Below are 26,983 nucleotides of genomic sequence, written 5' to 3'. Positions count from 1 at the left end.
ATGAATCACAAGCTGAGTGTAACCTGGGCTATGGGACCTTACTCCCTTTGGCTCTGTGGAAATCATGGAATGCCAGAGTGGTTTGGGTTGGAAGGGACCTTCAATATAATGCAGTTCCACTCCCTGCCATGGGCAGGGACACCTTCCACTATCCCAGGATGCTTCAAGCCCTATCCAACCTGGCCTTGGACACTCCCAGGGATGGGGCAGCCACAGCATTTCCTGGCAATCTCAATAACCCATCCCAAACCACCACGCTTGGTGCCACCAGAGACCAGGAGGCACCTGCAGAGCTCAGCACAGGGATACTCCAAGGCCTGGCCTCACAGGATCCTGCCCAGGAGCAGCAGATATTCGGGATCTTCCCTTTATTCCCTTCTTCCAGGCGGCAGCTGAGCATCTCCTGGCCCCGCCCGCGGCCCTGAGTGGCAGTGAATGAACTGCCCTGACATCTCCTCTTGAAGCAAAGCAAAATGTGTTGAAGAAAAACCAGTTCCAGATGTTTTCCCAGTGTTGCCAAGTTACTCAACATGTTCTGCTTTAGTTGTCAGATGCTTTCAAAGCGATTTCCCTAACTCTGGAGCACGAATGGTGAGGGCTCTCCCTGGGAATCTTCTGCCTGGGGCTACCATGGATCTGTATTTTCATAAGAAAAAGGCTCAGCTAATGATTAATGTTCCCCAGAGGAAGCGGGGCCTTTCTTTGGGATTTTTCTTCAGTTATTTTTAATTAATTTGTACAACTGGCAGCTACATGAAAGTGCAAAACCCGGGAATAACGCTGGACCCCGGATCCCTTCGCTCCTTCTCTCTACCCACACCTGGAGCTTGTGGAAACATCATCATTCCTCAGTTCCCTGGGGATGAGAAACCCCCTCAACAGGGAGGAATCACTGCTCTCCCCTGGGAATTTTCTCTGAGCAAAGAGAAGTTTGTCCACTGAAGGAAAAGTTGAGTTTTACATATTAATTCCAACATGAGGCATCTTCTTTAGGGAGAAGAGCTAAGATCATTGGATGAAAAGGACAAAGCCCTTTGGGTTTAAGTTCTTGGTGGGATAAATCATTTAGAGTTCATGTTTTCCAAGGTGGCTTTGGGAATGTGGAAAGCATTTGGGATTGCAAAGGGCCCTGCTCTGGTGGACACAGGGTTTGGGGTGAAGGATCCCTGGACATACAGTGTAAGGAAAGCCCTTCCTGTCCTCATCCAGGCACATTCCTTCTTTATGCAAGCACACTCCCTCCTTTTCCAGGCACATACCCTCCACTTTGTAACAAAAATAATGCCAGTGGTGTTGAGACAATGTCACTGTCTGCTTCCTGGGCTGTTCTTCGGAGAGCAAAGCCAGAGCACTCAGGGATGGAGGATTAGGAGGTCGTAATGTCAGACTAAAGGCAGGAATTTTACCCAATGGGCTCCTGATGATGGAGTGCTCCATACACCGCTTCCAGCTGCTCCTGCTCTGGGAACAGCCTTGTCTGGATCCATTTAAGGAGATTGGCAAAGTGTTGAATGCAGCATATGGTGCCCTAAAACCACAGAACTTATTGACAGCAGCCCAGACTCGCTAAAGAAAAGATCTCTTTCCAAACCTTGCTCTGGGAAGACTCAGCACTTTCCTGCCACTTGTAGCAGGTAAAGCCCATCCCACGCTCCCAGAGTGGATCCGCATCCTGTGTGCTCTCTCTGGCATCTCGTCCTCTTGGGAACACCCCCTGGGAGCCATGACCTGGAGAATGCATGGATCTCCTGTTCTGGGGGCCTCCTCACTCCCAGTGGACGGGGCTCAAACATCCCCAGTAGTCACCCAGAGCAACCCACTTCTGAAATGGCTCCATTTCCAGATTCACTGGGATGCAACATGTGCTCCTGACCTCCCAAGGGAAGCCTCCAGCTGGTGTTAGGAAAGGTGAAACTGTTTCTTGCAGCTCCCAGGTTATCCCAGCAAATCCCTGCTGGCATCCCCTGAAGATTACTTAGGTTGCTGGATCTCATTCCCATAGCTCTATGGAAATCACAGAATCATGGAATGGTTTAGACTGAAGGGATCTTAAAGCCCATTCTGTTCCACGCTCTGGCAAGGGCAGGGACACCTGCTACTGGACTGGGTTGCTCCAAGCCCTGTCCAACCTGGCCCTGGACACTTCCACAACTTCCCTGGGAATCCCACACTGCCCATCACCACCCCCAAGCCTGGCCTGACATTCCATCACCAGTAGGACACAAGGGCTTTGGGGCAGGGAGGAGGACACGCATCCCTCAGGACGTCGCCGGATCCGGATGTGATGCGGGGCCTGAGGCTGGGCCACCCCGTGCCTGCCAGCGCTGCTCAGTGTCACACATGACACAGTGAGCAAGGCCAGTGACTCAGGGCCACTTGCTGACGCACCACACTGGGCTATTCTTCTCTATCCCGATGAGTCGCTCCAAGATTGGACACAGTCTATCTCTGAGAGAGGCGCCTGGAATTAGCTTAACTCTTGGCAGTACAGGAGAAATCTAATTTCCTTTGGGACCCAGCTGTCTGGAGGCAGGGACGGGGCTGTGCTCCCTCCCCTGGCCTGCCTGGGAGCTTTTGCTCCTTGTCAGAGCAGCTCCAGAACCCCACTGCTCACAGAAAACCAATGGACTGGATCCCGGTTTGCAGAACTGCTCCACGTCCAACTGTTCTGACTAGTGTAAGCTTGGCTGAAATCATATGGATGTCATGAGGAATAGTCAAATGAGAGACATCCTACTTTTTGGGCGGCAATAGCAAGGGAATCTGCTCAGGAAACACTCTCCATCTTCCATGAGCACCACCTCTTCCACCCCAAAAACCACGGGACAATGGGATCACAGGCCTCGTCTCTCCAGGACTTTGGGAACAGGCAACTGGTGGTGTGTAAACATCACCCCAAAGCTCTGAGATTCAAGTCAATGCAGGAATCAAACATTCAGCTGCTTCTCAGAGCCTCTTTGGTCTGGAAATGGGCTGGAAATGTCAGGAAACCTGTGCTTCCCATGAGATGCCTGGTACTTCCTTCTTCCAGCAGGGCAGGAAGTAGCTGTGCTCATGGGGCTCTGCTTGGTGTTGCTTTACCTTAACAAACTAGGAACCATAAAACTCCTACAGGTCATCAACTCTGTGACTTCTTGCACCCTCACAAGGATCTGGGATCAATTTGGGACGCAGCAGGACATTCCTCCTACTCCATCCCTGTCTCCTGCAGTGACACATGCAGGGCTCTGCTGTAGGTTCCTGTCAAGAGCCAGCCAGGAAACAGAGGGACCACCCCAGCCCCTCTGGGAGCAGGGCGTGGGTTCACACCCAATTCGTGACCTTGTGCTAAAACACCCTCTCTTCCTTCTCTGCCCACACCCAGGACAAATTACAGCTCCTGGTGCCCAGCCCGGAGACACCACCTTGCAGTGTCCATGCTAGGAACAGTTCTGGTGGGTGGGTGGGTGGGTGGAGAATTGGGAGTTCCCTAGGAAATGACCTGGGGATCAGATCCTAGGGATCTGATGTTTGTTTGGGGCTGAATCCCTGGATATGCTGAGCTCAGGTTAAAAAAACACCCCAAGTGAGCCGAATGAGGCTGTACCAACCAGCACCTTGCCTGGCCAAGTCCAGCTGGGCTCCCAGAAATTTCCGGATCTGGGGGCATCCATGGATTGAAACTATTCACAAAAATGCTCCTCCCTAGCTGGGCTTTATTAGTGCCTCTTTGTGTGGGAGACTCTCCCTCCAAGCCAGATTTCTCCAGCCTGTTTGCCCAGTCCTCCTGCCATCCAGTCAATGATTTGTAGCTGGGAAGCATGGAAGGATGCCTTTGGGATTCCCTGCATCCAACTGTTGCCACGTGGGATCCCTCTCCCTCACAGCATGTGTGTTCCTGGAGTCACATCTCCCCAACTCCTCACTGAGACCAGTCCCACCAGCCGGGGAGGACAACAAAAGGTTACACCAAATCATCAGGACACTTGGCAAAGTGGGATGTGGGAATGCTGGGGGACATCCCTCCTCCTCCATGCCTCCCCCCTCTCCTCCTCGCATAGAGGAGCAGAAAAGGCCAGGCTGGAGGAGCAGGCTGGGATGCAGTGAGACCAACCCCGAGTGGTACCACAGTGCAGCGTCACAGCGCCCCACTCCTGTCCCCAAATGCCATCAGCGAGGCAGCGCCGCGCTGAAGACCCTGCGCCCCACCAGGGTGGTTCTGCCCGGACCCGGTGGCTTTTCCCTGGGACAGGAGTGGGCCAGGCTGTGCTGGGAGGTGCTGCCCCTCCGCCTGCTCCCTCGGGATTCACAGGCCCAGGAACAAAGGAACGAGGGCTAGGCCGACCGTCAAACCTCGGCACGGCGCGGGCGGTGCGGGCGCCCAAGGCACTCGCGGCAGCAGCCGGGGGACACTCAGCAGTCCCATGGGGACACCCTTCAATTCCAAGGGACCCCTCCCCTCGGTCCCCCCGTCCCCGTGCCGTTCCTGCCTGCCCGGCACCTGCGGGGCCGGGAATGCTGCCCCTGCCCGAACCCTTCTGGCGCCGGGTCCCGCAGCCCTGTGCGTGTTAGAGACTCTTCATCACGGGGATGCCCCGCGAGCAGCTCTTGCGGGATGTGCGAGGGGGCCTGTGTGCCACCCCCAATCCCGTGCCTCCCATTGGAGGAATAGCATGTGCCCCCCTTATGGAAAAAGATCTGGCATTCTTCTTGGAGGTCGGCTTTGCCCTCTGCGTCACTCGTCCCGTGCCACGCTCTCCTCCAGGGCGGGCGGGGCCTCCAGGCCGAGCCCCCCGGCGCCGCCGTGCACGCTCGAGAAGGACACCATGGTGTGGAGGAGCATCAGGACCAGCACGCACAGTCTGATCCTGCTGCTGCCGAGGCGAGACCCTGCGGAGACCGGCAGCAAGGACGGGGAGTGGGGCTGGTGGTACTGGTGGTGGTGGTAGAGGTGGTAGTGGTTCTGCCTCTGGTGATGGAGGTGGGGGTCGTGGCGGTGGAAATGGAGCGACTCTGACGCCGTGGATTTGGGGGATGTGTCCTCGTTGCTGTCTGGGGGGTGCTCGCAGGAGTCCCATTGCACCTCGCAGCACTTGGCCTCCTCGTCAGGCAGCTGGTTCTCCAGCAGCCCTGCGGGAAGGAAGGAAGCAGGAAGAGGGGTCAGCGGGACACTGAGGATGAGACTGCGGAGGAAGTGAGCCCTGGTGCTCACCAGCTGTGGGATGGGCACACCTGAGAACCAAGACACCCAGACACCCCCTGGGATTGGCCCCAGCACGTCTGAGTCTGCACACATCAGCAAGGCGAGCTCAGGGCTCCCCAAATCCTGCTCACAGCAGTTCAATATCCCTACCCTGCTTTAATCCATTACCTGCAGCTCCTTCCACGCTTTAGCTTTCAGTCAGAGGTAGGCATCAGGCAACATTTCCACACCGCCCCTCCTCCAACTCCACACGGACAAGCCTTCCAAACCTGCGAAGTGGCTTGGAAATTCCCCAGGGCTCACCATCCCCCCTGCCCTCCCCGTGTGTGAGCCCGGCCCTCCTTACCCGTACAGATGAAGCCAGGCAAACCTCCGTAGATCAGCTCGTCGTTGTCTGGTAACACAAAGGGGCACCTGGTCTGCACCTCCAGGCAGTATTGCTTGCATGGGATCCGCTGCCGGCACTGCTGCTGGGTCACGTTGAAGTACTCGGAGCACAGCCACGCCTTGTAGACAGCCTGGGGGGAAATCGTGGAGAGGGACACGTCACTTCCCAAGCACTGGGATAGCTGGAGCATCGCAGTGTGAAAGGGGACCGGAGAGCGCCCAGCTCTTGTGGGAAATGTGTGGTGGGGTCATTTGTTGAACAGCGATGGATTCAAACAAGCTGCTGGAGTGTAACAATGGTGGAATTCATATATCCAGCTAAACCCTGCTTATCACCCATCCCAGAGCATCCTCCTCATACCCAAGACATCCCACTGCCCTCCTGGTGTCTTGGGTTGCAATATATAACCAAAAGCATGTATTCTACTGCCAATCTGTTGAAACCAGTTGAAGAGGTGTTTTTTCTTTTAACTCTGGGAAGGGGGCGGGTGCCTTCTGTTAATGGTCCGGCTGTTAAAACCAGGTGGGGCAGTGTTTCTTATCTCTTCCATCCTCCCTCCAGGGGATATCTGCTGTTAATGGGCCATTAAGGCTCACCACATGACTGATAACATTACATCATGCCATTGTGAGATTCTCCACCCAGTGAGAGGAGCCAAGCACTCCTACCTAGAAAAAAGCTGACTTTCAGCACAGCAGGACAGCCTGTTTTTCCACTGGATTTCCCAGAGGAAGACCGGACCCTTCTCATCATCACTGAACCGTTCAACAGGATCATCTCTACTCCAACAGAACCACATCTGTCACTCCAGGAGGATTTATTTGGACTGCTACCAACACTCTGACCAACTGGGTGTCAGGTCATATTCTGACTCTGTCAGTGTTTCTAGGATTTTTGTTTGTTTGCTTGTTTTTTTTGTACTACTACATTTTTATTTTTAATATTCCTAGTAAAGAATTGTTAGATAGAACAGTTCTAACTGTTAGTTAGAACTGTTCCCATATCTTTGCCTGAAAACCCCTAACTGCAAAATTATAATAATTTGGAGGGAGGAGGGTTACATTCTCCATTCCAAGGGAAGCTCCAACTTTCCCTGGCAGACACCTGTCATTCTAAACCAAGGCACCTGGGACGGGGAGGGATTTTCACCTCCTCTGAAGTGCCTTGGCCCCCATCAGCTCTGGACATGGGTCAGCAAAACACATCATGGGCTGGTCTTTACTGGAAATTTCCTGCTGGAAAAGCTGCTGGGCAGAAGCAGCTGGGATGCAGCACACCCAGCCACTGCATCTCAGCCTTGTGCTTCTCTGCCACCCAGTAACACCTTCCTCACCTTCCCCACCAGGTCCTGGGAGAGATTCCTGATTCCCTGACATCTGGAACTTCTGCTGTTCCATTTCTTTTGGCTCAAGGGGAAAACTGTTAATTTCCCATGGATGTTCTGGCACTGGGATGTACCAGTGGTACAGGTCTCCATGTGCTCTGTTCCCCTTCCTGATACTTCAAGCTGTGCTTGGCAACATTTCCAGAAGGAAGAGCACCCTGGGGGTTCAGCTGTGACTGCAAGCTGTGCCACATTCCCTGCCTCTCCAGCCTGTCCAGTCGTGGGTTTCCCTCTTCCCTTCCAGCCTCTGTGTGCTTGTTCCCATGGCAGACAGCTGGGCATAGCCCAGATGGCCTCAGTTACCACCATATTCCCATATCTCCCTCATCACCCCAGCATCAGGCATGGGCGAAGTTGCTCGTCTCCACTGGCTGTAGCAGAGAGGGAGGGAGAGCTCCCATTTCTCCTGGTGTGCATCATTCCTCAGGCTGCAAGAAACCCATGGCACTTCCAGCTCAATCCATGAACTCATGTGGGCACGAGTGACAGCACCACGGTCATTCCATGACCACAACCAACATCCTTTGAAACCAGCTAGAAAGGGCTCCCTTTGATTCAAAGGGAATGAGTTTCCCTCCTTGGCATGCTTAGAGAAACCCCATGCTCCTCCTTCCAGTTGCATTTTCACTTTCTGGAGGCTTTAAACCCATCACTTCTTTGCTTCCCCATGTTTTCCATAGATCCTTATCATTGTTTGGACCATGGCGGTGTCTCAGGATTAAAGCTGGCTGGGAAATAAAAATTATTTTAGTTTGCTTTATTTTTCCCTGGAAAATGCCAAATCATGAAACCCAGAATTTTCACAGAATTGTGTTAGCTTTGGTGAAACTTTCATCCCAAAAATTTTAATGGGCACAGGACACAATTTATGGAGTGAACATTTTGGAGCAGTCCCCAGTACCGTGGCCATGGCCTTCCCCTGGGATGTGGGAATGCAGGTGCTTGTTCTCCTTGTCCTGTTGGATGTTAATTACTGGGACACAGTGGAATGGCTCCAGAGGAGGAAATCACTCTGCAGAGTGCGAGGACACAAGCAGGAGAGTTTCGGGGTCTGGATCTGCAACCCTGAACATGTCTTCTCTGGAAGTGTCCAGGGTCAGGCTGGATGGGGCTTGGAGCACCCTGGGATAGTGGAAGCTGTCCCTGACTGTGGCAGGAGGTGGGATGGGACTGGCTTAAGGTCCCTTCCTACCCAAACCATTCCACGACTCCACGTTCTGCCCGAGCTGATTCCCTAGAGCCGAGGAGGAAGAAGCCATGCTCCAGAGGGGCCACAATCCCCACTGCAACACGTGCCCTCCCTGATCACCTCTGCTTCCTTGGGGACAGTGGCAGGAGCATGGAGACATGGGGACAGCAAGGAGGACACAGCAGGACCCCTCAGTGAGTGGCACATGGCCCTCTGCAAGCACCATGAGTTTTTTCTCTGTTGGGAAAGCAGGGCCTGTCACTGCTGCTATGGAACCCAAATAGGATGTAAAGGACAGTTAGAGAGCTCAGGGGACAGTGACACTGATGGGACACAGCACCAGGGGATGTAAAATGGGCTCCAAGGCACCTACTGACTGCCCAGGATTTATTCAGGATTTATCCTTATTCCCATCTGAGGACTCAACAAATCCTTGCCTGGACATGACGCTGTTGTTTCCACACATTCCAGACACACTCCAGTGTAATCCAGAGCAAAACAGAGGCCTAATTAATTACCTTAATTATATGGGCTGCCTTTAGAGCAACAAGGAGAGGGTGTCCTGAGAACACCCCAACCCTCAGAGTGTCCAGCAGTGAGGGGCTTGATGAGCTGCTTCTTCTCCTGGTGACCATCCAGGATTTTGGACAGCTGGTGGATGACATTGAATTTGAACTGGCTGAATTCAGGCAGGAGAATTCCCCCCTAAGCCATGAAGTTGTCAGGATTAAAATCCAGATGGATGAACTCAACAACAACCACCCTGTAGTTTAAAGGGGAATTATGAGCACACGGGGAGCTGGATGGACATCACTGGTGTGCCAGCCTCATCTGGGATGGACACCCTGAATCCATCCCTCCAGCTCAGCCTCTTTTCCAGCCCTCATCTGCCTTAGGATAAACATCTCCATCAGTGGGACTTCCTCGTGTTTCCCAAGGAGTTTGTTTTACAGCACTTATCTCACTGCCTACAAGTTTTCCTTCATACTTGACCTACATTTTTCCATCCAAAAGTTCACTCCCTTCAATCATTCCCTCCACCATTCCCTCTCCCTGCTCCGTGTTTACACATCTCTAATATTTGCAGATGTCTCACGCTCCCCCTTTAGTCACAACTCAGGCGAGCTCGGCTGATTTACTCACTCCCATTTCCTGCCAGTCTTCTTCCCAGCTCTGACTCTCTCCCACGCTGTTTCCCAGATCCCTGTCACATCCCAGCTCCCACCTGGGCTCACATGCAGCCTGGCATGGAGAGTACACTGAGTGCTCCAGCAGAGGATTGTGGGTGTCACCAGAGCTGTCCCAGCTCCAGATTGGGGTGGAAAAGGCAGCCAGAACAGGAGATTTCCCAGAGCCTTGTAGGAAGCTGCTAGGGTTCATCCTGCTCTCAAGTGGAAATGGAGCTGGTACAAGCAGGCTCTGCATGGATCCACATATATTCCCCCTAAAATGTTTGTGATTTTCCCCATCAGGGAAGTCTGGAAGAGGGCTGGGGTCACACAAAGGGACGTTCCATGAATTTAATGAAAATAAGGAAGGACAGACTGCAAGGAGCTGGTGATACCACTGGGGAGGGCAGAGCAGAAGCACTCATCCAGAAACTGAACCAGGATCGCCTGGCTGCCTTCCATTCTTCCTTCCCTTTCCAGAGCACCTGCCTTCGCTGAGGGAAGCACTGACCCCAGCCAGCCCTTGCCATTCCCTTGTGGCAGATCCTCCAGGTGCTGCAGCAGGAATTCCTGCAGTTCTGCAGGATGGAAACTGCCTGTGTGTACTCCAAAACAGAGACATCCAAGACCTGCTGGTCCCACAGGGCTCTCCCACTCCACTGGGATCAGGCTGAGACACACGTGGATCTCCAGGAGATCCCAGAATCCTCCTGCCACTCACCCACAGACATGCCAATCCATGCCACAGACAAGGAGCAAATTCCCAGGGATGCTCAAGGTTTTGGTATCTCCAACCTTACTCCACACAACCTCCTTAGTTCTGCTGTTAAAAAGGACATGTGAGAATTTAGGACAGGAAGAAATTTATTGCTTAGAACAACTGGGAAAGCTCCCTGGTTTCCATCCTTGCCCTCTCTGGATTCTTCAGGAAGCAGGCTGAGTTGCAATCAGTGTTCCTGCCATTCTGGTTTGGCTTTTGGCAGATCTCCAGCCTGGCCAAGTAAATATAAGTGACCTCAACTCCAAAATAGCTCCAGTTTGGTGCCCTCTTCCTGCATTTTTAGCTCTGGATGACTGGCTGCATGACTTCAAGAAAGCACATGGAATTTGACTGCCTAGGAAAGGAGCCAACTTCAGACACCCAATTTATATGGAAGGAGGAGGACAGGCTATCCGTCCGCATCGGAATTTTGCAGGTGGGATGAAAAACCACATGATAAAAGACATTAAAAAAAAAACCCAAATGAATTTGATTTCCAATAGTGAATTCAGCTCCCTGTCTGCTCACACTTCCAGTGGGATCTGGAAGCAGCAGTCAGAGGGATGGTGCGTTCACAGGGAGTTCTGTGCCAAACGGGAATTCTTCCCTGCCTGTACTATCCCTTATGTCTCCTGTCAGTACCAGGACAGCATTCCCCACCAAACAGCTTTTCCAAAGTCTTTCTGTGTCCTTAGAATTTCTGCACCAATCTGGCCACTTCAAGGCCAGTGCAGGTGCTGCCAGTATGTTGGAAACACTGCCACTGCCTATGGAACCATCCCAGCTACACTTTGGGAGGATCGAGGAGCAGGAGTGGAGCAGCATTCTCAGGATACACCACCACTGCAGTGCTTGGGATAGTTGGGGTGCCCGTTGGGAATGCCGGCTGTAATTAACACAACAAACTCTTTTCCCTGATTTGAACAGAAATCAATGCTCGGGAAGTTTCCCCAAGGATAATCCTGCTAATGTCACAAATGTAAGGAACGTTTTCCTTAATTAGAGGGAGGGGTTGGGGCAGCATCCCCAGCCCAAAATCCACTTCTCTAAACGGGGACATGCAGACTGAAAAGCAGAGAGGGGAATAGGGAGCTTTCCCCCTAAAAATAACTCCAGAAGGAGACCTGGGAGTGTGCTTGGACCAAGGGTGAGGATCACTCTGGAAGCTGGGCTCTGCCATCATGACTCTCCTCCTTTCCTTCTTGTCACTGGGAGCACCCAGCTCTTAGCGGGGATGGGAAGAAAAATCCCTGTGGGTTCCTGCCAGATGCCCAGCCTGGAGCAGCCCTCTCCCCTCCCAGAGCAGTTCCTGGGACTCACATTTCCATCCTGGTCTGAGAGGAGCATCTGGAGTGGCTGTGCCTCATTAATCTCGGACACAGGGAAATGAGCGCTGCTAATGAGCCACTTGGGCAGCCCTCCAAGCTCTGGCACATCAGGATGCAGCGCGGGAAGCAGGACAGGCTGGGGAGGGGAGAGAAGAGCCCCCATGGATGGCAGAGGATTAAGGGAATGCTGAAGTCCAGGGCCAGCCAGGAAGAGTCACAAACACATCTGCAATGTCCAATTACCACTGTATTCAATTAACTCGGACAGTAACAATGTGGAGCTTTAAACCAGCTTTTTATAGGCTTTTTTAAAAATTCTACTTGCTACGGGCTGTTCCAACACCATCTCTGAACAGCTGATTTTTGGTTTCTTTGATAGTTTTGGAGTTGTTAGCCCTGCCTTGACACATACACATGCTCTGGGTTAGGAGAGGGGGGAGAAAAACACCAACCCAACCCTAAACCCCAACAACTGGGCAGGATTATGGGATTTGTATTGTTTTTCCTTCATTTTTAATATAAAGTTGCCTTTTGCTTGGCGATGACAGCACTGGAGCCACAGCTCCTCCGTTTCCCAACCAGGGGAGCCTCTGCCCATTGTACCCAGCTCCAGAGGGCAGGCAGTGGCGGCTGTGGTGGGCACTGGGATGGGGGCTGCCAGCAGGAATGCCTGGGACATGGATGGGGATGGGGGAATGGGGATGGATGCAAGCAGGCTGCAGGGAATGGCACTGGTGGGAAATCCAACTGGAGCGAGTGTTCCTTAAACACCGCTGGAAACTCCACACGGAGCTGGCTGGGCTGGCTGGCATATGCCCATTACAGGTTCTCCATTACCCTGAAGCCCACCCCTCTCCAGGGTTGGTTTTCCCAGAAGTTGTCCCCCAGCCATCCCATCCATGACAACAGTTTGCATCCTGCTTGTTGTGTGTCATTCTGGGCACACGAGGCTGGGTCTGGCAGTGACCAGGCTCATCCTCAGAGAAGATCCTGGGCATTGGAACATCCCCTGTACTCCCAAACTGTGGCTTCCCACCTACACCCCACAGGACCAGACCATATCCCTTTACCTGAGTGATGAAGTCACTCCCAAATTACCTGGAAGCAACTGGTCAGAGCTACTCACTCATCACCCAATCACCTCATAAAGCGGCTGATCATTTTAAAGTTTAAAACTTCTAGTTTTCATTTTAAAAATAAAGCATTTTAACTTTAATTCCCAGTTCTTGGATTAAAGAGACTTGTCTGAATGCTCCTTCTTTTGGAAGGAGAAGCCCCAAAAACCGAGTCTGAGACACACAATGCCCCAGGTGCTCATTGGTCAAAACTAAGAGAAAATAGCTTTAAAGTGTGAACCCCACACACCTGACAAGCTCAAGGCCCATGTAACAACTGCCACACTATGTCACAATATCAGGCAGCTCAACACATGCCTTGGGAAGGACTGGAGTGGGAAAGGGTGGGAGAACCAGCACCCCAACCTGTCCCTGCAACCACACACAGAAACCCAGCACCCACAGGTGATGGGCCGGGGGGTGGCAGTGCCAGCTCCCAGCCCTGGGAATGCTCTCAGGACAGACACCACAGTCACTGCCTCCTGGCTTTGCTCATCTGCTCATGGCACCGAGGGCTGCTGTGTGCAGAGCCCAGGGACAAGCCTGGTCTCACCCCAGCAGATGCCACACTCCCCTTGGAACGCACCCAGGAGGAAGAGCTTGTGCTGGTGGTTGTACCGAAGCAGGAAGCATTCCCTGGAAGAAAAGAGCTTGTGGACTTACTTTGGACACCTCTGGCAGCTCCTGTGCTGAGGGGACAGAGCACGTGGCATCCCAACATGGCCATGTGCCTGTGCCCATTGATTAATCACAGTAATTAAGGGCACAGCTGGATGAACAGGAAGGCAGTGACCACTGCCAGGCCCTCCTGCTTCCCACAGCCAGTGCCTGTCTCCATGCATGTCACAGGTCGCTCCATGTCCCTGCCCAGCAGTGTCTGCAGCCCTTTCCCTCCCACCACAGCTCCCACTTTTCCCAGTGTGGGCTGGGATCCGGCTGAAGGTTACCCCCTGTCCAGCAACCCAGCCCTGCCTGACCACTCCTACAGCCCCCAGCCCATTGAAGGAGGGTCTTGATCCTGGATCACTGCTATAGAACATCCCAATTCCCACGGAGTATTTCCACTTCATTAGCAAACTCCACCTCAGGGTAGATGCATGCTCTCTCCAAGGGGGGTGAGCACAGCGTGACAGTGTTCTGCTCATGGATGCGAGCTCTTATCCCAGCATTCCTGATGTCTCCTGTTCAGACCCCCTCTTCACATCCTGTGTGTCCCCTCTACCCACCCTGGGAATTCCCTGGCAGTGTCTGGCACAGGGTGGCCCCAGCCATGGTGGGCTGCCCGTGGGCACTGCTGCCAGAGCCCAGGCACAGCCAGTCCCTGTCCCAGGATCCCAGCCCGGGAGCCGGGTGGGGCCAGAGGGACCAGCATTCCCAGGCTGCAGTTAACCCAGGCTGCTGCTCTGTACTCCCCTATCAAAAAAGGTCTTGGCTGGGCTTTAGAGAAGAGCAGCTTGTCAGGAAGGTGAGGCCAGATGGAGTGTGGAGGTTTGTGTGGGAAGGGGGTGGACGCCAGGAGACAGGGACAAACAGCTGGTGGCCAGGGAGAGAGCAGCCCTCATTGGCAGCTGGAGGGCTCTGTCCCTGTGACACCACATGGCCACGCCCCAAGGTGATAGAGGGGAGACCAGGTCTCCAGTTGCAGGGCCTCACCACACTCTGAGGAAAGTTCTTCCCAATATCCTATCTAACCCTGCCCTGTGGCAGTGGGAAGGCATTCCCTGTGTCCTGTCCCTCCAGGCCCTTGCCCCAAGTCCCTCTCTAGCTCTCCTGGAGCCCCTTTAAACACTGGAAGGGGCTCTGAGGTGCCTCTGGAGCCTCCTCTTCTCCAGGTGAACATCCCCAGCTCTCCCAGCCTGGCTCCAGAGGGGCTCCAGCCCTTGGAGCAGCTCCGTGGCCTCCTCAGGACTTGCTCCAGCAGCTCCATCCTGTACAATCCCTCATCTGCCAACACCCAGTGGGTAAGATACCAGCCCATCCTACCAGCCCAATGACTTAAAAAGTAATTAAAGACCTTTGCAAAACTGAAGCTGAACACGATGGAGTTGGGGACAGAGGGAAAGTGAGGTCCCTTGCAATCCATTAGGATGGATTGAGGAATTCACTCCCATTAGATCCTGCTGCAGCCAGGGGCTTTGCAGGATTCAAAAGTGGATTAAACATTTATACAGCTAATGAGAACATCCTGTTACATTAGATAGGATATAAAAAAATAAAGGCGAGACACTTCAGTGCCACGAGCCATAAATTACCCACCAGTGATGGGGGCGAGGGAGAAGTTTCTCTGCTCATCCCCCTTCCAAGGAAGTGGTGAGGTTGAAAAATTTTTCTCAGGATGGTGTGAGCGTCCAGCCCAGCAAGGGCTTGTTACAGCAGGGCTGTCTTGCATCCAATGCCTATGGAAGGACCCAATCCTGTACTCTTCCATGAGGCCCTTGCACAGCATCCCGGGAGGTCCCACTTGGCTCGAGTGGGAATGGGACAGGGTATAGGGCAGCAGGAGGAAGCTGGTCCCTCATGTCATTCTTGTGCACCCGAAGGAGATGGGCAAGCAGCAGGGGCTGGCCCATCCCCGCTCCCTCATGGAGCAAACAGCGGGAAGACAGGAGCATCCCGGTTCCTGGGCACCTTCCATGGCCACAGGGAAGTGCAGTTTTCCATGCCCATGCTGGGCCTTGTAGCCACCTCAGCTTGTGCCTACAGGTCCCTTAAACGCAAGCAGAGATGATTTAGAGATGTTTATCAGCACTCCTGGCAGCTCCTACTGCTGGAGACACACAACAGTCCGTGGTTCATGTCAGACCCGAGAGCTGCAATCTCTGGTTTTCTCTCCCTGGCTGAACACCACTTGCAGAAATCTCCCGCTCCCTTCCAGGGGAGGAAAGCCCCAGCATAACTCTCAGTCTCTGTGGTGAGCAGCAGGCAGGCGCTCCCGGCTGGCATCGCTCCTCAGGCAGTGAATCCCAAGGGATGCGCTACTGCGGGGAAGCCCCATTCCTGCTGCTCTCCCCTGGACCAAGCCCAGGGCAGCCTGGGTCTCTCCCTGTCCCTATCCCTGTCCCTCATTATGCTTTGCAAAGTGGAAGTGCTTCCCCTGCATTCCCACGAGCAAGGGTCGTCTGGAGAACGGTCCCAGGACCATGCTCTGAGCCAGGCTGCCACCCCAGAGCTCCTGGTGCTTCCTGACAATCTCACTGGAATGGGAGAGCGAGGAACGATGACAAGAAATGCAGCACGGCAGGAAAACACTGCTCCCTGCACATACAGCCAGAGACCCCTGTGGATTCTTCCTCTCCACATCCAGCTCCATGGAAAATGACACGGAAGACAAACAGCTCCGAAGAATATTGTTGGAACCCTGGAGGCTGAAAACTTCAGGTCACTGAAGACCAAGAGCAAGTCAGGGAGACGCCCAGGTCTGAAGGGGGTTGAACCCATTACATTAAAGACAGAAACACAGCTCCTGTTCTGCCAGCACTGGTCATTCCTTCCCAAACTGTGGTTGTTCAGAAAATTCCAAGAAAATTCCACTTGCCTCCTCTCCCTCTGTAACCACCAGCAGTGGGGAATGCTTGGGACTGCTGCCTATGGGCACAGGGTATTCCAGGCTCCCTGACCCCTGCTGGCACACCCCTAACCAGGGAAAGCCCCACCCCAGCCACTTCCAGGCCCCCTCTCCAGCTCTACCTTTGCTCTCCTGTCCATCCGCAGCCTCCACCCACCAGCAATGCTGCAGAGCTGCCGTGCAGGGATAAGATTCCAGCCAAGATGTCAAACACGTGTATCTGTTACTCCCAAGAGGACAAGCAGGGCAGGTGGCATTTCCTTCTTCCTTTCTTTCCGTCAGCCAGAACCAGAACACCAGGACGCTGGCACAGGCAGGGCTCTGGAAAACCAAATCCTTGCCAGGTGAGGCCATTTCATGATGCTTTTTTAACAGAGTGGCCACGCTGGCAGCATCTGGGGGAGCCAATGCTGCCAGCACTGCTCTTCCTGTGAGACCCCAGGAGCACAGCTGGGAGAGAGGCCCCAGGGAAAAGCCAGGAGCTGGGAAGAGGAGCGAGGCTGAAGCAGGAGAGCCATTCCAGGCAGGCAGCTGCCGGCTCTGCCCACAGGAATGGGGCTGGAGCAGCGTGGACAGATGGCTACTTCTTGCCCAGGCAGCCTCCGTGTCTCATTCACAGATTTGCTGTCCCTGAGTCATTGCCCTTCAAAGGACAGCAGAGCCGAGCTCCTGCGTGGAGCCAGGCATGAGTCGCATCCTAATGGCATCCCGGTGACAGCGGGAATAGCCCCTGGCAGCCAAGTACATCCTGCCTCTGCCGCCTGCCTGCCTCCCACCCTGGAGGGCAGCTCTGGAGCCCGAAGCAGAGGAAAAGCCTGTGGGGCATCCCTCGGGACAGGCCTGGGGCCGTGGGATGTTTTGACAAACCCTCTCTGTGTGTGATCCTTGGCACTGTCCAGCACCGGGGTCAGGCCAGGCCATGTGCGATCCCTGCTGGGCGCGAACAGCTCCTTTCCTGATGGAAAAGAATCCTGTCCTCAGGCAGGGACCAGGTGAAGCCCGTTGTGAGGGCAGGTCCAGCTGGGTTCAAGCAGACACCCTGTGCATCCTCTCCCACCTCCTGGTGCTGGTGTGGGAGGTGGTGCCTCCTCACCCTGGGATGTACATGGGGTTGGAAGTCAGCGTGGCAACAGCAGATCCCTTTGTCCACGGGGAACATGAATCACTGCCTGGTAGGAAAAGCAGCGTGGCAAGACAGCCCTTATCTGGATGACCACAGACAGGCCTGTGACAATGGATGTGGACAGCAAGGGGGCTGGGGGTCGTGCTGTTTTCCCAGACCTCACATTTTGCTGATATCACCGCACATGCTGCTGAGCTCCTGAGCTTTCCAGCACCACACAGAGCAGGTGGATCCTTTCCATCTCCAGCTGCTGAGGTGAGCCTGCAGCTCTCTGAGAAGCCTGTCCCAACCTCCTGGTGAAGCCCTGTGCCCACCATGCTCCCAGGGAAGAACCTGGGCTTACATCCGGCACTGATGGCAGCAGGCACAGCCAGGAGCACACGGAGCAGGAACCGGCAGCTGGAGCCTGTGGCACTTGGAGCTACTGGTGACAGTTTGATGGAGACAGATGTCACCCTCCCTCCCTGTCCCTGCACCATTTGCCGACCTGCCTGTTGCTCCATGGAGACCTGCTGCTGCCTTGGAAAACGTGTGGGCTGTCCCTGCAGCACCACTGACAGACACAGGTGAGGACAGGCAGACAACAAGGACTGACAGACAATCAGCACAAAGGAGGCAGCCAAACACCACCCAATCCCCCTGTAAATCGCTCCCATTCACACCCTGACCCCAGCCCAGGTCTCTTCACCCCACAGAACCTGCTTAAGCTCAGCCTCCAGCCCACCACGCTCCCAGGCACCTTGAGATGTCTCAATCCCAAGCAAAATTCAGGACTGTCCAAGCACCATCTGAGCATCCCCACTCCCACCTGGCTAGCAGTCCTGCCAAGTCCCAGTTACCACTGGTGCATTCCTGACACCTCTACATCTTTTATTCCACGGGGCAAATGCCTTCCATCAGTTCAGCTTTTGTTTCTCCTGTTTTCCAAGCCTTGATCTCAGTTTTCAAGCACTGAGGATGTACCAGACACAAGGCACTGGAACTGGGCTGTGCCAGAGGCTGCAGCCACAGCACCTGCAGACCAAACCCACCATGGTTCTTTGGCCCAAATTCTTCACACAACTGAATCACATCCTTGTGCAGAGCTGCAAAAAATTCCCTTTGCTTCCATGGAATGGGTGGGGAACATGGAGCCACATACTTGGCTAAGCCTGTGCATGTGCTCCTGGTCAAGCTGCCAAATGACTGCGCTGATCTGCTGGAATTACTTTAGAATTCACTCTGGAACCTTTTTTCACCTCATGAAATGCCTCACTGGCCAGGCTGGCTCTGGAGGAGAAGCTCTGGAGCTGACAGAGGTGTGTGGGAGCAGCCTCTCCCCTCCCAGGTGCTGCTGCTCCTGGTGCACCAAATGCTCCACAGGAGACCAGGTCCAGGGTGCAACTTTGCAGTCCCCTATCCATAGATTCTCTGGAAGCTTCACTGCTAAAGTAACTCCCTTAAAAAAGTATAAGGTTTTGGTGAAACCACTTCTGCTGTGGTTCTCGAGGGACCTTCCCTCTGTGCACTCGGAGCAGGACTGCACTTGGTTGAGCAGCATTTTGGATAAGCCCAGCCCAAAAAACTCAATGTGAGCTACTTTTGTGAAGGTAAAATGCTGCTTTGGTTTCCCCAAAGAGGTGTCCCTGGCACTGGGATAACCCCAAGACATGGTGTTCCCAAAGCTCCTGGCACCAGCGGGCTTGGGTTACCCGAGGATGTTCCACAGGGAGGGATGCTCTGTAGGGATGCCAGTCGCTGATGCTATTCCTGGTTAAACAAGAGCTAGAAAACAGGACCCCAGAGGGTGCTGAACCCGGGCACTAGGGATTTGCTCCCTGCTCCACATGGGCTGTGCCAGGGGTGATGCCAGAGCAGGAAGAGCCTCCATTTCTCACCACAACACTGTGCACCCATGCCACAGAAACACCAGTAAAGCCTTGGGAGTGAAATCCTGCCCTGCCAGGGGCAGGGAAATCCTGCCAGGGGTACTGGGAAAACCAGAGGTGCAGAACCAGATCCCACAGCCATGGGCCCGTGTGCAGAGAAACCTGATAATCTAATCATATCTGAGATGCTACAGGTCCTGTCCAGCCCAGCCTGCCCAGCTCTGCTGCCAGCCCCCTCCTGCCTGTCAGCCCTTCTCTCGCCACAGCTTTGTTTCTTGCAGCCTAATGACTCCTTAATTCCGCAGGCTTTGTCCCATAGATCTTGATTTGCCCCAGGACTGGTGGGAGGGGGAACTTTTGGGAGCTGTTGGGCTGGGAATCAGCATGCAGAGCTTGGCCTTGGCAGGAGCAATGCTCTCATCTGGTGTCTGAGCTGGAGCAACACTGCACTTTTCCTGTTTGGAAAGATGGGAAAAAGGCACAAACGAGCCCCAAGCATCCTTCAGGGCATTGCTTTGGAGGGACACTGATTTACTCCTGCACTAAGTCCTGAAAAGCCTGGGCTGGCAGTTTGAGTGCTGCTGCTGCCCCACATTTCCTGATGGATATTTGAATCCAATATCCATGTCCCCAGGCCATGACCTCCTCAAGCCCCTTTGGAGGATGCTCCAAAGTGTCCTCAGTGCACCAAGTTCGTGTCTTGCAGTGACAAAGGGTACAAGTCACATAGCAACAGGCGAGATGGAGACAGCTGCTCCTGACTCAATTAATGACTTTTCCCTCTTATGTTCAGGAAAACACAGGCGTTTTCAACCTTTTATCCACATCATCCCTACCTAGCACCATGACCCAGCAGCTGGCAGGCAGATCCTCACAGCACGAGGTGAAATGTATTTGAGAAGATGGATGAACCTTGTGAACCCATTTCCCTCTTTTCCTCCTGTCCACAGGATGCCAGTGCCCCATAAGCATCCCTGTGAGAGCCAGACCCCCAAAATCTTACCAAATGGGAAATGTAAACAATAAACCCCAGAACTGCATCTGCGTGGTCTACTGTCTTTCAGCCACAGGATTTCTGGGGTTAGTTGTAAGAGTAGCAAATAAAACATTTCTGGGGAGTGATCTGGAAGTTGACTGTGCTGCACAGGAATAACAACACATGCAGAAAGTGGGATCTGCCCAGGAATGACCCACAGGCAAAAAATAAAAAGGGAGAGTATTACAGCACAGAGTAATCTCAGCAGCTGAATTACAGACAGACCCCACCATTTCTTGGGAGTCCTATCTCCCAGGGAGTCTTTGGTCTGGGCACAGATGGATCCCGGGCTGGGATGCCTAAGATGCTGTTTCCCCTCCTGGCAGCACCTGCCTTTTCTCCCCAAACCTGAGGGCAGCTCTCAAGATGATTTATTAGCAGGAAATTATGTGTCTCCTAAAATCAATCCACAACACTCACACGCTTCCAAACTTTCAGCTCGGGTACAAACCTGCTGCCATAGGAGGGAACTGGCAGCTCCAGTTGGGATTTGGTGTTGCTGTTGTTTGATATCAGGTGGAAAAAAGAGCCAAAACCACCAGAGTGGCCTGGCTGCCACAGAGTTCCCTGTGAGCTGTCTATTGAGCCACACTTTTAAAGGCATCAAATTCCAGAGGGATCTGTGGCTCTGCAGAGGGAGGCTGTGTGCAGGTGAGCTGGAGCTGCTGTGCTTCCTCACCTTCAGTTTTCCAGCTGCTGTTACGGAATTGCAGGAATGCAAATGGGAAGCAGCACTAACCCTGTCCATGCACAGCCCTGCTCCGATGGTCCTGTGTCCCAGAATTATCATTTAAATCCTGTTTCTCCAGCTCCAGAGTTCCTGCAGCCAGAATCCTGCTGTGAGGGCTCTGCAGGAGCTCTCACACTGGCCGAGCTGCACATTCCACTCTGTTTTCCTCCACTCCTCTCCTGTTTTCTTGTTATTTGCTCTCAGATGTTATCACCATCAAGCAATAGCTCTGCCATCCCTCACAAACAGGTATTATCCAGCATCTGGATGGGAATTACAAATTCAAACTGCTTCAAAAATCCCACCAGCCACGTTTCTCCAAGGCAATGAGTAACTGCAGTCCCTGTTCAAGTCCAGAGGACTGGAAATCAGGCCAAAACTCACTCGTCACCACAATGCTGGAGGGGTCTGGCATTAGCCTCAATTCACAGATGGGGAACAGCCACTGAGAGGGAAAATCTGAGTCTCATGGATGTGAGAGGCTGGAATAAGACACAAAATATGGAGTGAATGGCCTTAAACAAAGCAGCCTGGTTTTCAGGAGCAACCAAAAGGACGGGAGCTGTGAGGGCTCCGGTGGGAGCGTGTAGACTTGGGAACTGCCATGGGAATTTCCCAGTGGGTGGCCCAGGGGAGTGTGCACAGGTTGTGCCTGCTGCTCCTGCCTCCTGTTGCTTCCCAAGTGCTGCCTGTGGAATGCAAGGCTGGAGCTCACAGATGCTCCAAGGATGCACAGACACAACACGGAACCAGTTCAGAGGGACGAGTCCTGCCACTGCCTCCAGCTCTGCATCTCCCCAGCACATTTCCCGCACTCCCATCAAGGACCTTAAAACCAGGGACACTCAATGGAGACTCATCGAAGTACAGCTCTGTTTCTACATACTTTGGAGTCCCAACATCATTATTTTAATTATTTACTTACTAATCATAATTTTCTCACTTCTTTTGCTTCTCCCTCTGGGTCTCCCAGCAGAGATGGAAGCCTGAAGTTGGAACGTTTATGCTCCACCAGACATGGCACAGGGAGATCCTGATCCTGCTGGGCCCCTGGCAGCAGGAGCAGCACAATGGACAGCACCAAACTCCCTGTGGAAGTGGAGCAGCAGGACCAAACTACTCAGAGCAGCCTGAATACTACGTCCCTTGGAAACCACATGGGGAATTTGGGAAGCAGACTGTAATTACCTGCCTTGCCCTGGGCCCAGAACGCAAGCACAAGCTCCTGCTCAAACCCAGCTCCTCACCAATGTGCCCTTGGTGAAAGACACCAGCTCAGTGTCCCAGCACTGCCTTGGTGCTGCTCCTGCACTTCCCCAGGGCATGAACATCACTCCAAGAGCTGCCCTGCAACTCCAAGTGCTCCTCAAAACTCCTGTCCCAGAAGAGGAGCAGCCAACTTCATCATACTGCCAGGGAGGAAGCTCTGCCACTATTCCTGTGGGGACAATGCTGTCACACACCCCAAGACACAGCTCTGAGAATGGGAAGCAGGTTTAATTACGGAGACAATTGCACTTCCCAGAGGTGACGTCTGGAGGGAGTGTGCACAGGTGAGCCAGGCAGCTTGGAGCAGGTGGAAGCTGGAAGCACCACCAGGCTTGCAAGAACGGAGCATCGAGCAGAACCACACTGGGGATCTGATGGAGATCTGACCACAACTCCCATCTGGGAGAGGAGATGGCTCCATACCGAGCATTGATTCCACTGATGCTGGGAGACACAACCAACCCGTCAGCTTCCAGAACAGGGACTGTGACCTGGGGCTGGGGACAGTCAGTGACACTGGGAGGGGGGGAGAACACCAAGGTGGGAGACACATCCCAGCACACCTGGGCCAGCTCCCTGGGCAGAAAGCGTGTAAGAGCTGGAAAACAGCTGCTCTGTACAGGGAAGGGGCCCTGGCACCATGGTTCATCTCAGGTCATGGCTGGTCTAATGACAGCCAGGCACAACCCTGGGCTGTCCCAGGAGCAGCAGCAGGTCTGAGGCAAAGACGAAGGACCGCACACCTGCCACAGTTCAGCCCCTTGGGCACAGGGGTGCACACGGAAAGTGGTGTGGGTGAGGATGGTAGGGACTGGGATGTCAGGAGTGAGATGCCTGGATTGAGGCAGCATGTTGGGATTGGGGTGCCGGGATTGGGGTGTTATTAATCAGGTGCTTAAACTGAGGTGTTGGGAGCAGGGTGTTGGGAATGGAGTGCTGGGAGTGGGATGTCGGGAGCTGCCTGTGTGTGCACAGGTGTGAAGGGATGTGCGAGTGCTCATTCGGGCCAAGTCCAGCCTTGCCTCCTCTGTCCCACCACCCTGTACCAGCCTTCCCACAGGCTCCAGACCTGTCCCACCACCACCGCCAGAAGAGATCTGGGGAGAAGAGGGAGACCTCAGCCCGCAGGTAGCTGTGGCAGCAGGGGGACCACGGTTCCCCTACACCAACAAGCCCCGTGTGGCCCAACCCACCCGGGACGCCCCCTCGTACCTTGCAGTCCGTCAGGCAGGATCTGACCGAGTACTCTTCCGATTGCAAGTACTTCTCCAGCAAGAGGTCGAACTCCTCGTATTTTTCCTGAGCGTGTTGGTCCAGCCGCTGGTACGCCTGGACGCAGCTGCTACAGGCCTCCCCGCCCAGCGCCCCGGCCGCCGCCACCACCAGGTCCACCATCAGGTTGTCCAGGCTGCAGTCCAGGCCGTCGGGGCCGGCCATCTCCCGCAGCAGGTCCCAGATCGTGTAAGTATCACAAAAGGAGAGGTTGAAGTTCCTGAAGTAAGCCTGCAGGAAGGTCCTTTTGGAGGAGGGCGAGGCGAAGAAGGGCGCGGCGGCGGCGGCGGCGGCGGCAGCGGCGGGGGGCGAGCGCAGGGGCGCGCCGGGGGCCCGCGGGCGCTGCGGGGCGAGCAGCCGGGCGCACGCCGAGTCCAGGTCCCCGCGGGCGGCGGGGCAGGGCCCGCCGGGGCCGCGGCTCAGGTTGCCCAGCAGGGCCTCGCAGCTGCCGCCGCCGCCGCCGCCCGCCGGCTCGGCCGCCAGCAGCGCCCGCGGCCCGCGGCCCCGCGGCCGCTCCCGCGCCCGCAGCTTGGCCCCGGCGCAGAGCCACAGATGGTCGGAGAGGAGCACGGTGAAGAAGAGGAGCGAGGCGAGCGACAGGCGCCATTTCTGCGCCCGCTCGGGGTCGGCCACCGGCTTGTCGCTGCGGCGCGGCGCGCAGCACACGGCCCCGCCGGCGGCGCCCCCGCGGGGGGACATCCAGGCGCCACGGATCATGCCGGGGGCGCGCGGGCGGCGGGCGGGCAGCGCCGCGCTGCCGCCGCTGTCACCTGCCCCGCGCCGCCGCCATGCCTGCGCCGCCCCCGCCGCGCCCCGCCGCCGCCGCCGCCCGCCCCGACCCCGGCCCCGGGCATGCCCCGGCCGCCCTCACTCGGCTTTCCGCTTGCCCCGGCGCGGTGCCGGGGCCGCGCCGCGCCCGCAGCCGCCGCCGCCCGGCCCCATCGCCCTCAGTCTGTCGCCATCTTCGGCCGCGCCGCCAACACCTTGAGGAGCCGCGAGCGCTGCGCCTGCGCGCTGCCTCCGCTCCGCCGGCACCGGCACGGCCGCGGCCCGGCCCGGCCGGCGCTGCCGAGGTGCTGAAGGACAGCTCCGCTCCGCCCGGGCCGGGCCGGGCCGGGCCGGGACACCCCCGCACCCGCCGCGGCCCCGGGGGCAGCTCCGCGCTCAGCCTCGGCTTCTCCCTCACCCCCGCCCTCCTGAGCGTCGTCTGCACCCTCATCAGCACCTCATCCGCACCCTCGACCTCACCCTCTTCTTCATCCCTTCCCTCATCCTCGCCGCCGCTTCACCCCCACGGGCATACTCACCCTCACCTCACCTTTGCCAGCATCTTCACACTCATACTCATCCTCAGGCTAACCCTCACTTGAATCCTCATCCTCACCTCCGTCCTCGCCCTCACGGACTGGTCCCGTCTCCGGTGTCAACAGGTCCCGGCAGAGAGGGGCCGTGGGGGCTCCAGCAGCAACCACAGACACGGTGCTGTCCCCTGAGAGCAGAGCCTGGTGTCCCCTCACTGCGCACACACCCTCAGCCCTACAAAGAGCCCCCGATTATCCCATTTCTGGGGGAATGGGAGAGCGATATCGCCAGGCAGCAAAAGCAGCTTCCAGGGACATCCCTTATTCATGTCCCTAAATCCCTGTTAGGGGGCTCTTGGCATGGCTAAACCCTGAGAGACCATCAGCCTGCTGGGAGTGGAAAATAAAGAGCAGCTGAGAGAGCTGAGGGGGCTCAGCTTGGAAAAAAAGAGGCTCGGGGGGACCTTCTGGCTCTGCACAACCCCCTGAGACGAGGGGACAGCTGAGGGGATCGGGCTCTGCTCCCAGGGAGTGGGGACAGGACAAGAGGAAACAGCCACAGGTTGCACCAGTGGAGGTTTAGATGGAATATTAGGGAAAATTTCTTACTGAAAAGGTGGTAAGGCATTGAAACAGACACCAAGGGAAGCAGTGAAGTCACCCTCTCTGGGAGTGGTCAAAATCATGTGGATGTGGCACTTGGGAATATGGATTAATGGTGGTGGCCTTGGCGGTGCTGGGGGTGATGGTTGGACTCAATGGTCTCTGAGAGCCACTCCAACTCAAATGATTCCATAAGTTTATGGACATGAAACCCCAGTGTACACGGAACAGAGGAGGCTGATTCTCCATCCACAAAACGATCCTCAGCCTCAGGCCCTACCCTGACTGTGGGAATTTGTTCAGGTGTTCCCATTCCTGGGGTTTTCCTCAAGCTCTGTCCCAAAGTGAACCAGTTCCTTTGAGGCCATGGGGTGCAAGAGCTGGTTACCCAAGCTCCCTTAGGAGAATGGGATCCTGCAGGCACAGGGAAAGACACTGGAGGCTTTATACTTCTGTCTATCATACTAACCTGTGAGGACAGCAAGCCCCATGGAAAAGGGGCTGTCACCTCAACTGTTGCCATTAGTCACAAAGGCCATGGTGTGTGAGCTGCTCACGCTCCAACAACTCAGCCCTGGCTGAGGCACTGAGGGAGGGAAATACCTGGTGCAGAGCCAGGAGAGGTTTTACGGCCGGAACGAACAAATGTTGAACATCACAGGGAGTGATATAAGGATCTGCAGCCCAGGCTGGAGGCTCAGCTCTTCTGAGCCGTGGCACAGACACCTGTGACTCCCTCAGGGGCTGCTTCCTTCTGTCTCTTCCACCCCATCCCTTCCTGCTCCTCCAACATGTCCACAGCCCTGCTGGGAGGAGATGCTGGAATAGCTGAGAGCGCTGTTCCTGCAGGTCTGTGGTTCCTGTGATGGGTTTCTTTCCAAGGACTGTCTGTGCCTGCTCTGTGCACACAAGATCAGACATGGGTTTGTGGAATCACTGGATGGTTTGGGTTGGAAGGGACTTTTAAACATCACCTTTTCCATGCCCCTGGCATGGGCAGGGACACCTCCCACTCTCCCAGGTTGCTCCAGGCTCTGTGCAACCCAGCCTTGGACACTTCCAGGGATCCAGGGGCAGCCCCAGCTCCTCTGGGCAAGCTATGCCATGGCCTCCCCACCTCAACACCCTCACAGGGAAGAATTTCTTCCCAATATTCCATCTAAATTTCCTTTCTTTTTAGTTTAAAGCCATTCTCCCTTGTCCCATCACTCCTTGTCTCAGGGGGAGTGCCACAGGCAGGGGATCAGCAGTGTCCTGTTCTGCCCTGTCCTGTCCCAATCAAGGAAGAGCTGAGACAGTAACAGAGCCCCTCCAAGCCTTGACTAACCCTGTTAGTTATGGGGCACTGAACCATGCTGTCCTTTCTCTCCTATTTCCTGTCTGTGTCCACAAAGCCCCACTCATTCCCATCCTTTTTCATCTTTCTCCCCAGCCTGAGGATGCAGCTTTCTTCCTGGCCAAACACTCCCGGTCCTTTTGTGTACTTGGGGCTGAATGAAGCCGGGAGAGACGGCATGGAGTGGGTGTTCCAAGGAGCCACCGTGCAGGAACACTGCCCATCCCTGACCTCGGATCCCCTGTGCTCCTACTGGGCTGTGACGGGAGCTCGTTGCTCCTGTTCCCGTTGGGAGCAGTTTATCCACCACAGAGCCTGTGCCCAGCTCAGCATCACCTGCTGAGATGAGGCTGCACCAGCCCTGT

At 55.1% G+C, this 26,983-nt stretch overlaps 1 protein-coding gene across 1 annotated transcript; it reads right to left on the bottom strand.

Annotated features, from left to right (window-relative positions):
* Nucleotides 1-3,675: 3,675 nt before the first annotated feature.
* NALF2 (NALCN channel auxiliary factor 2) lies at nucleotides 3,676-24,115 on the bottom strand. Its single transcript, XM_066182139.1, has 3 exons — nucleotides 23,319-24,115; nucleotides 5,529-5,700; nucleotides 3,676-5,109 (listed from the first exon to the last, which is right to left on the bottom strand). Exons 1-3 carry the CDS (start codon nucleotides 24,093-24,095, stop codon nucleotides 4,715-4,717), a joined length of 1,344 nt encoding a protein of 447 aa, XP_066038236.1. The 5' UTR covers nucleotides 24,096-24,115; the 3' UTR covers nucleotides 3,676-4,714.
* Nucleotides 24,116-26,983: the final 2,868 nt, after the last annotated feature.

The sequence above is a fragment of the Chamaea fasciata genome, unplaced genomic scaffold (assembly GCF_029207755.1).
Source record: "Chamaea fasciata isolate MVZ Bird 193981 ecotype frontalis unplaced genomic scaffold, bChaFas1.0.hap1 SCAF_4, whole genome shotgun sequence".
Taxonomy (NCBI): Eukaryota; Metazoa; Chordata; class Aves; order Passeriformes; family Sylviidae; genus Chamaea; species Chamaea fasciata.
This window is presented reverse-complemented; position numbering and strand designations above follow the sequence as displayed.

What these genes read in the sequence shown, in the direction of transcription:
- NALF2 (XM_066182139.1), bottom strand. Translation starts at nt 24,095, where the DNA reads ATGATCCGTGGCGCCTGGATGTCCCCCCGCGGGGGCGCCGCCGGCGGG. An exon ending in CCTGCCTGACGGACTGCAAG is followed by an intron (nt 5,701 to 23,318) that starts GTACGAGGGGGC and finishes ATTTCCCCCCAG; the next exon opens with GCTGTCTACAAGGCGTGGCT. An exon ending in GCCTGGCTTCATCTGTACGG is followed by an intron (nt 5,110 to 5,528) that starts GTAAGGAGGGCC and finishes TCCTTCCCGCAG; the next exon opens with GGCTGCTGGAGAACCAGCTG.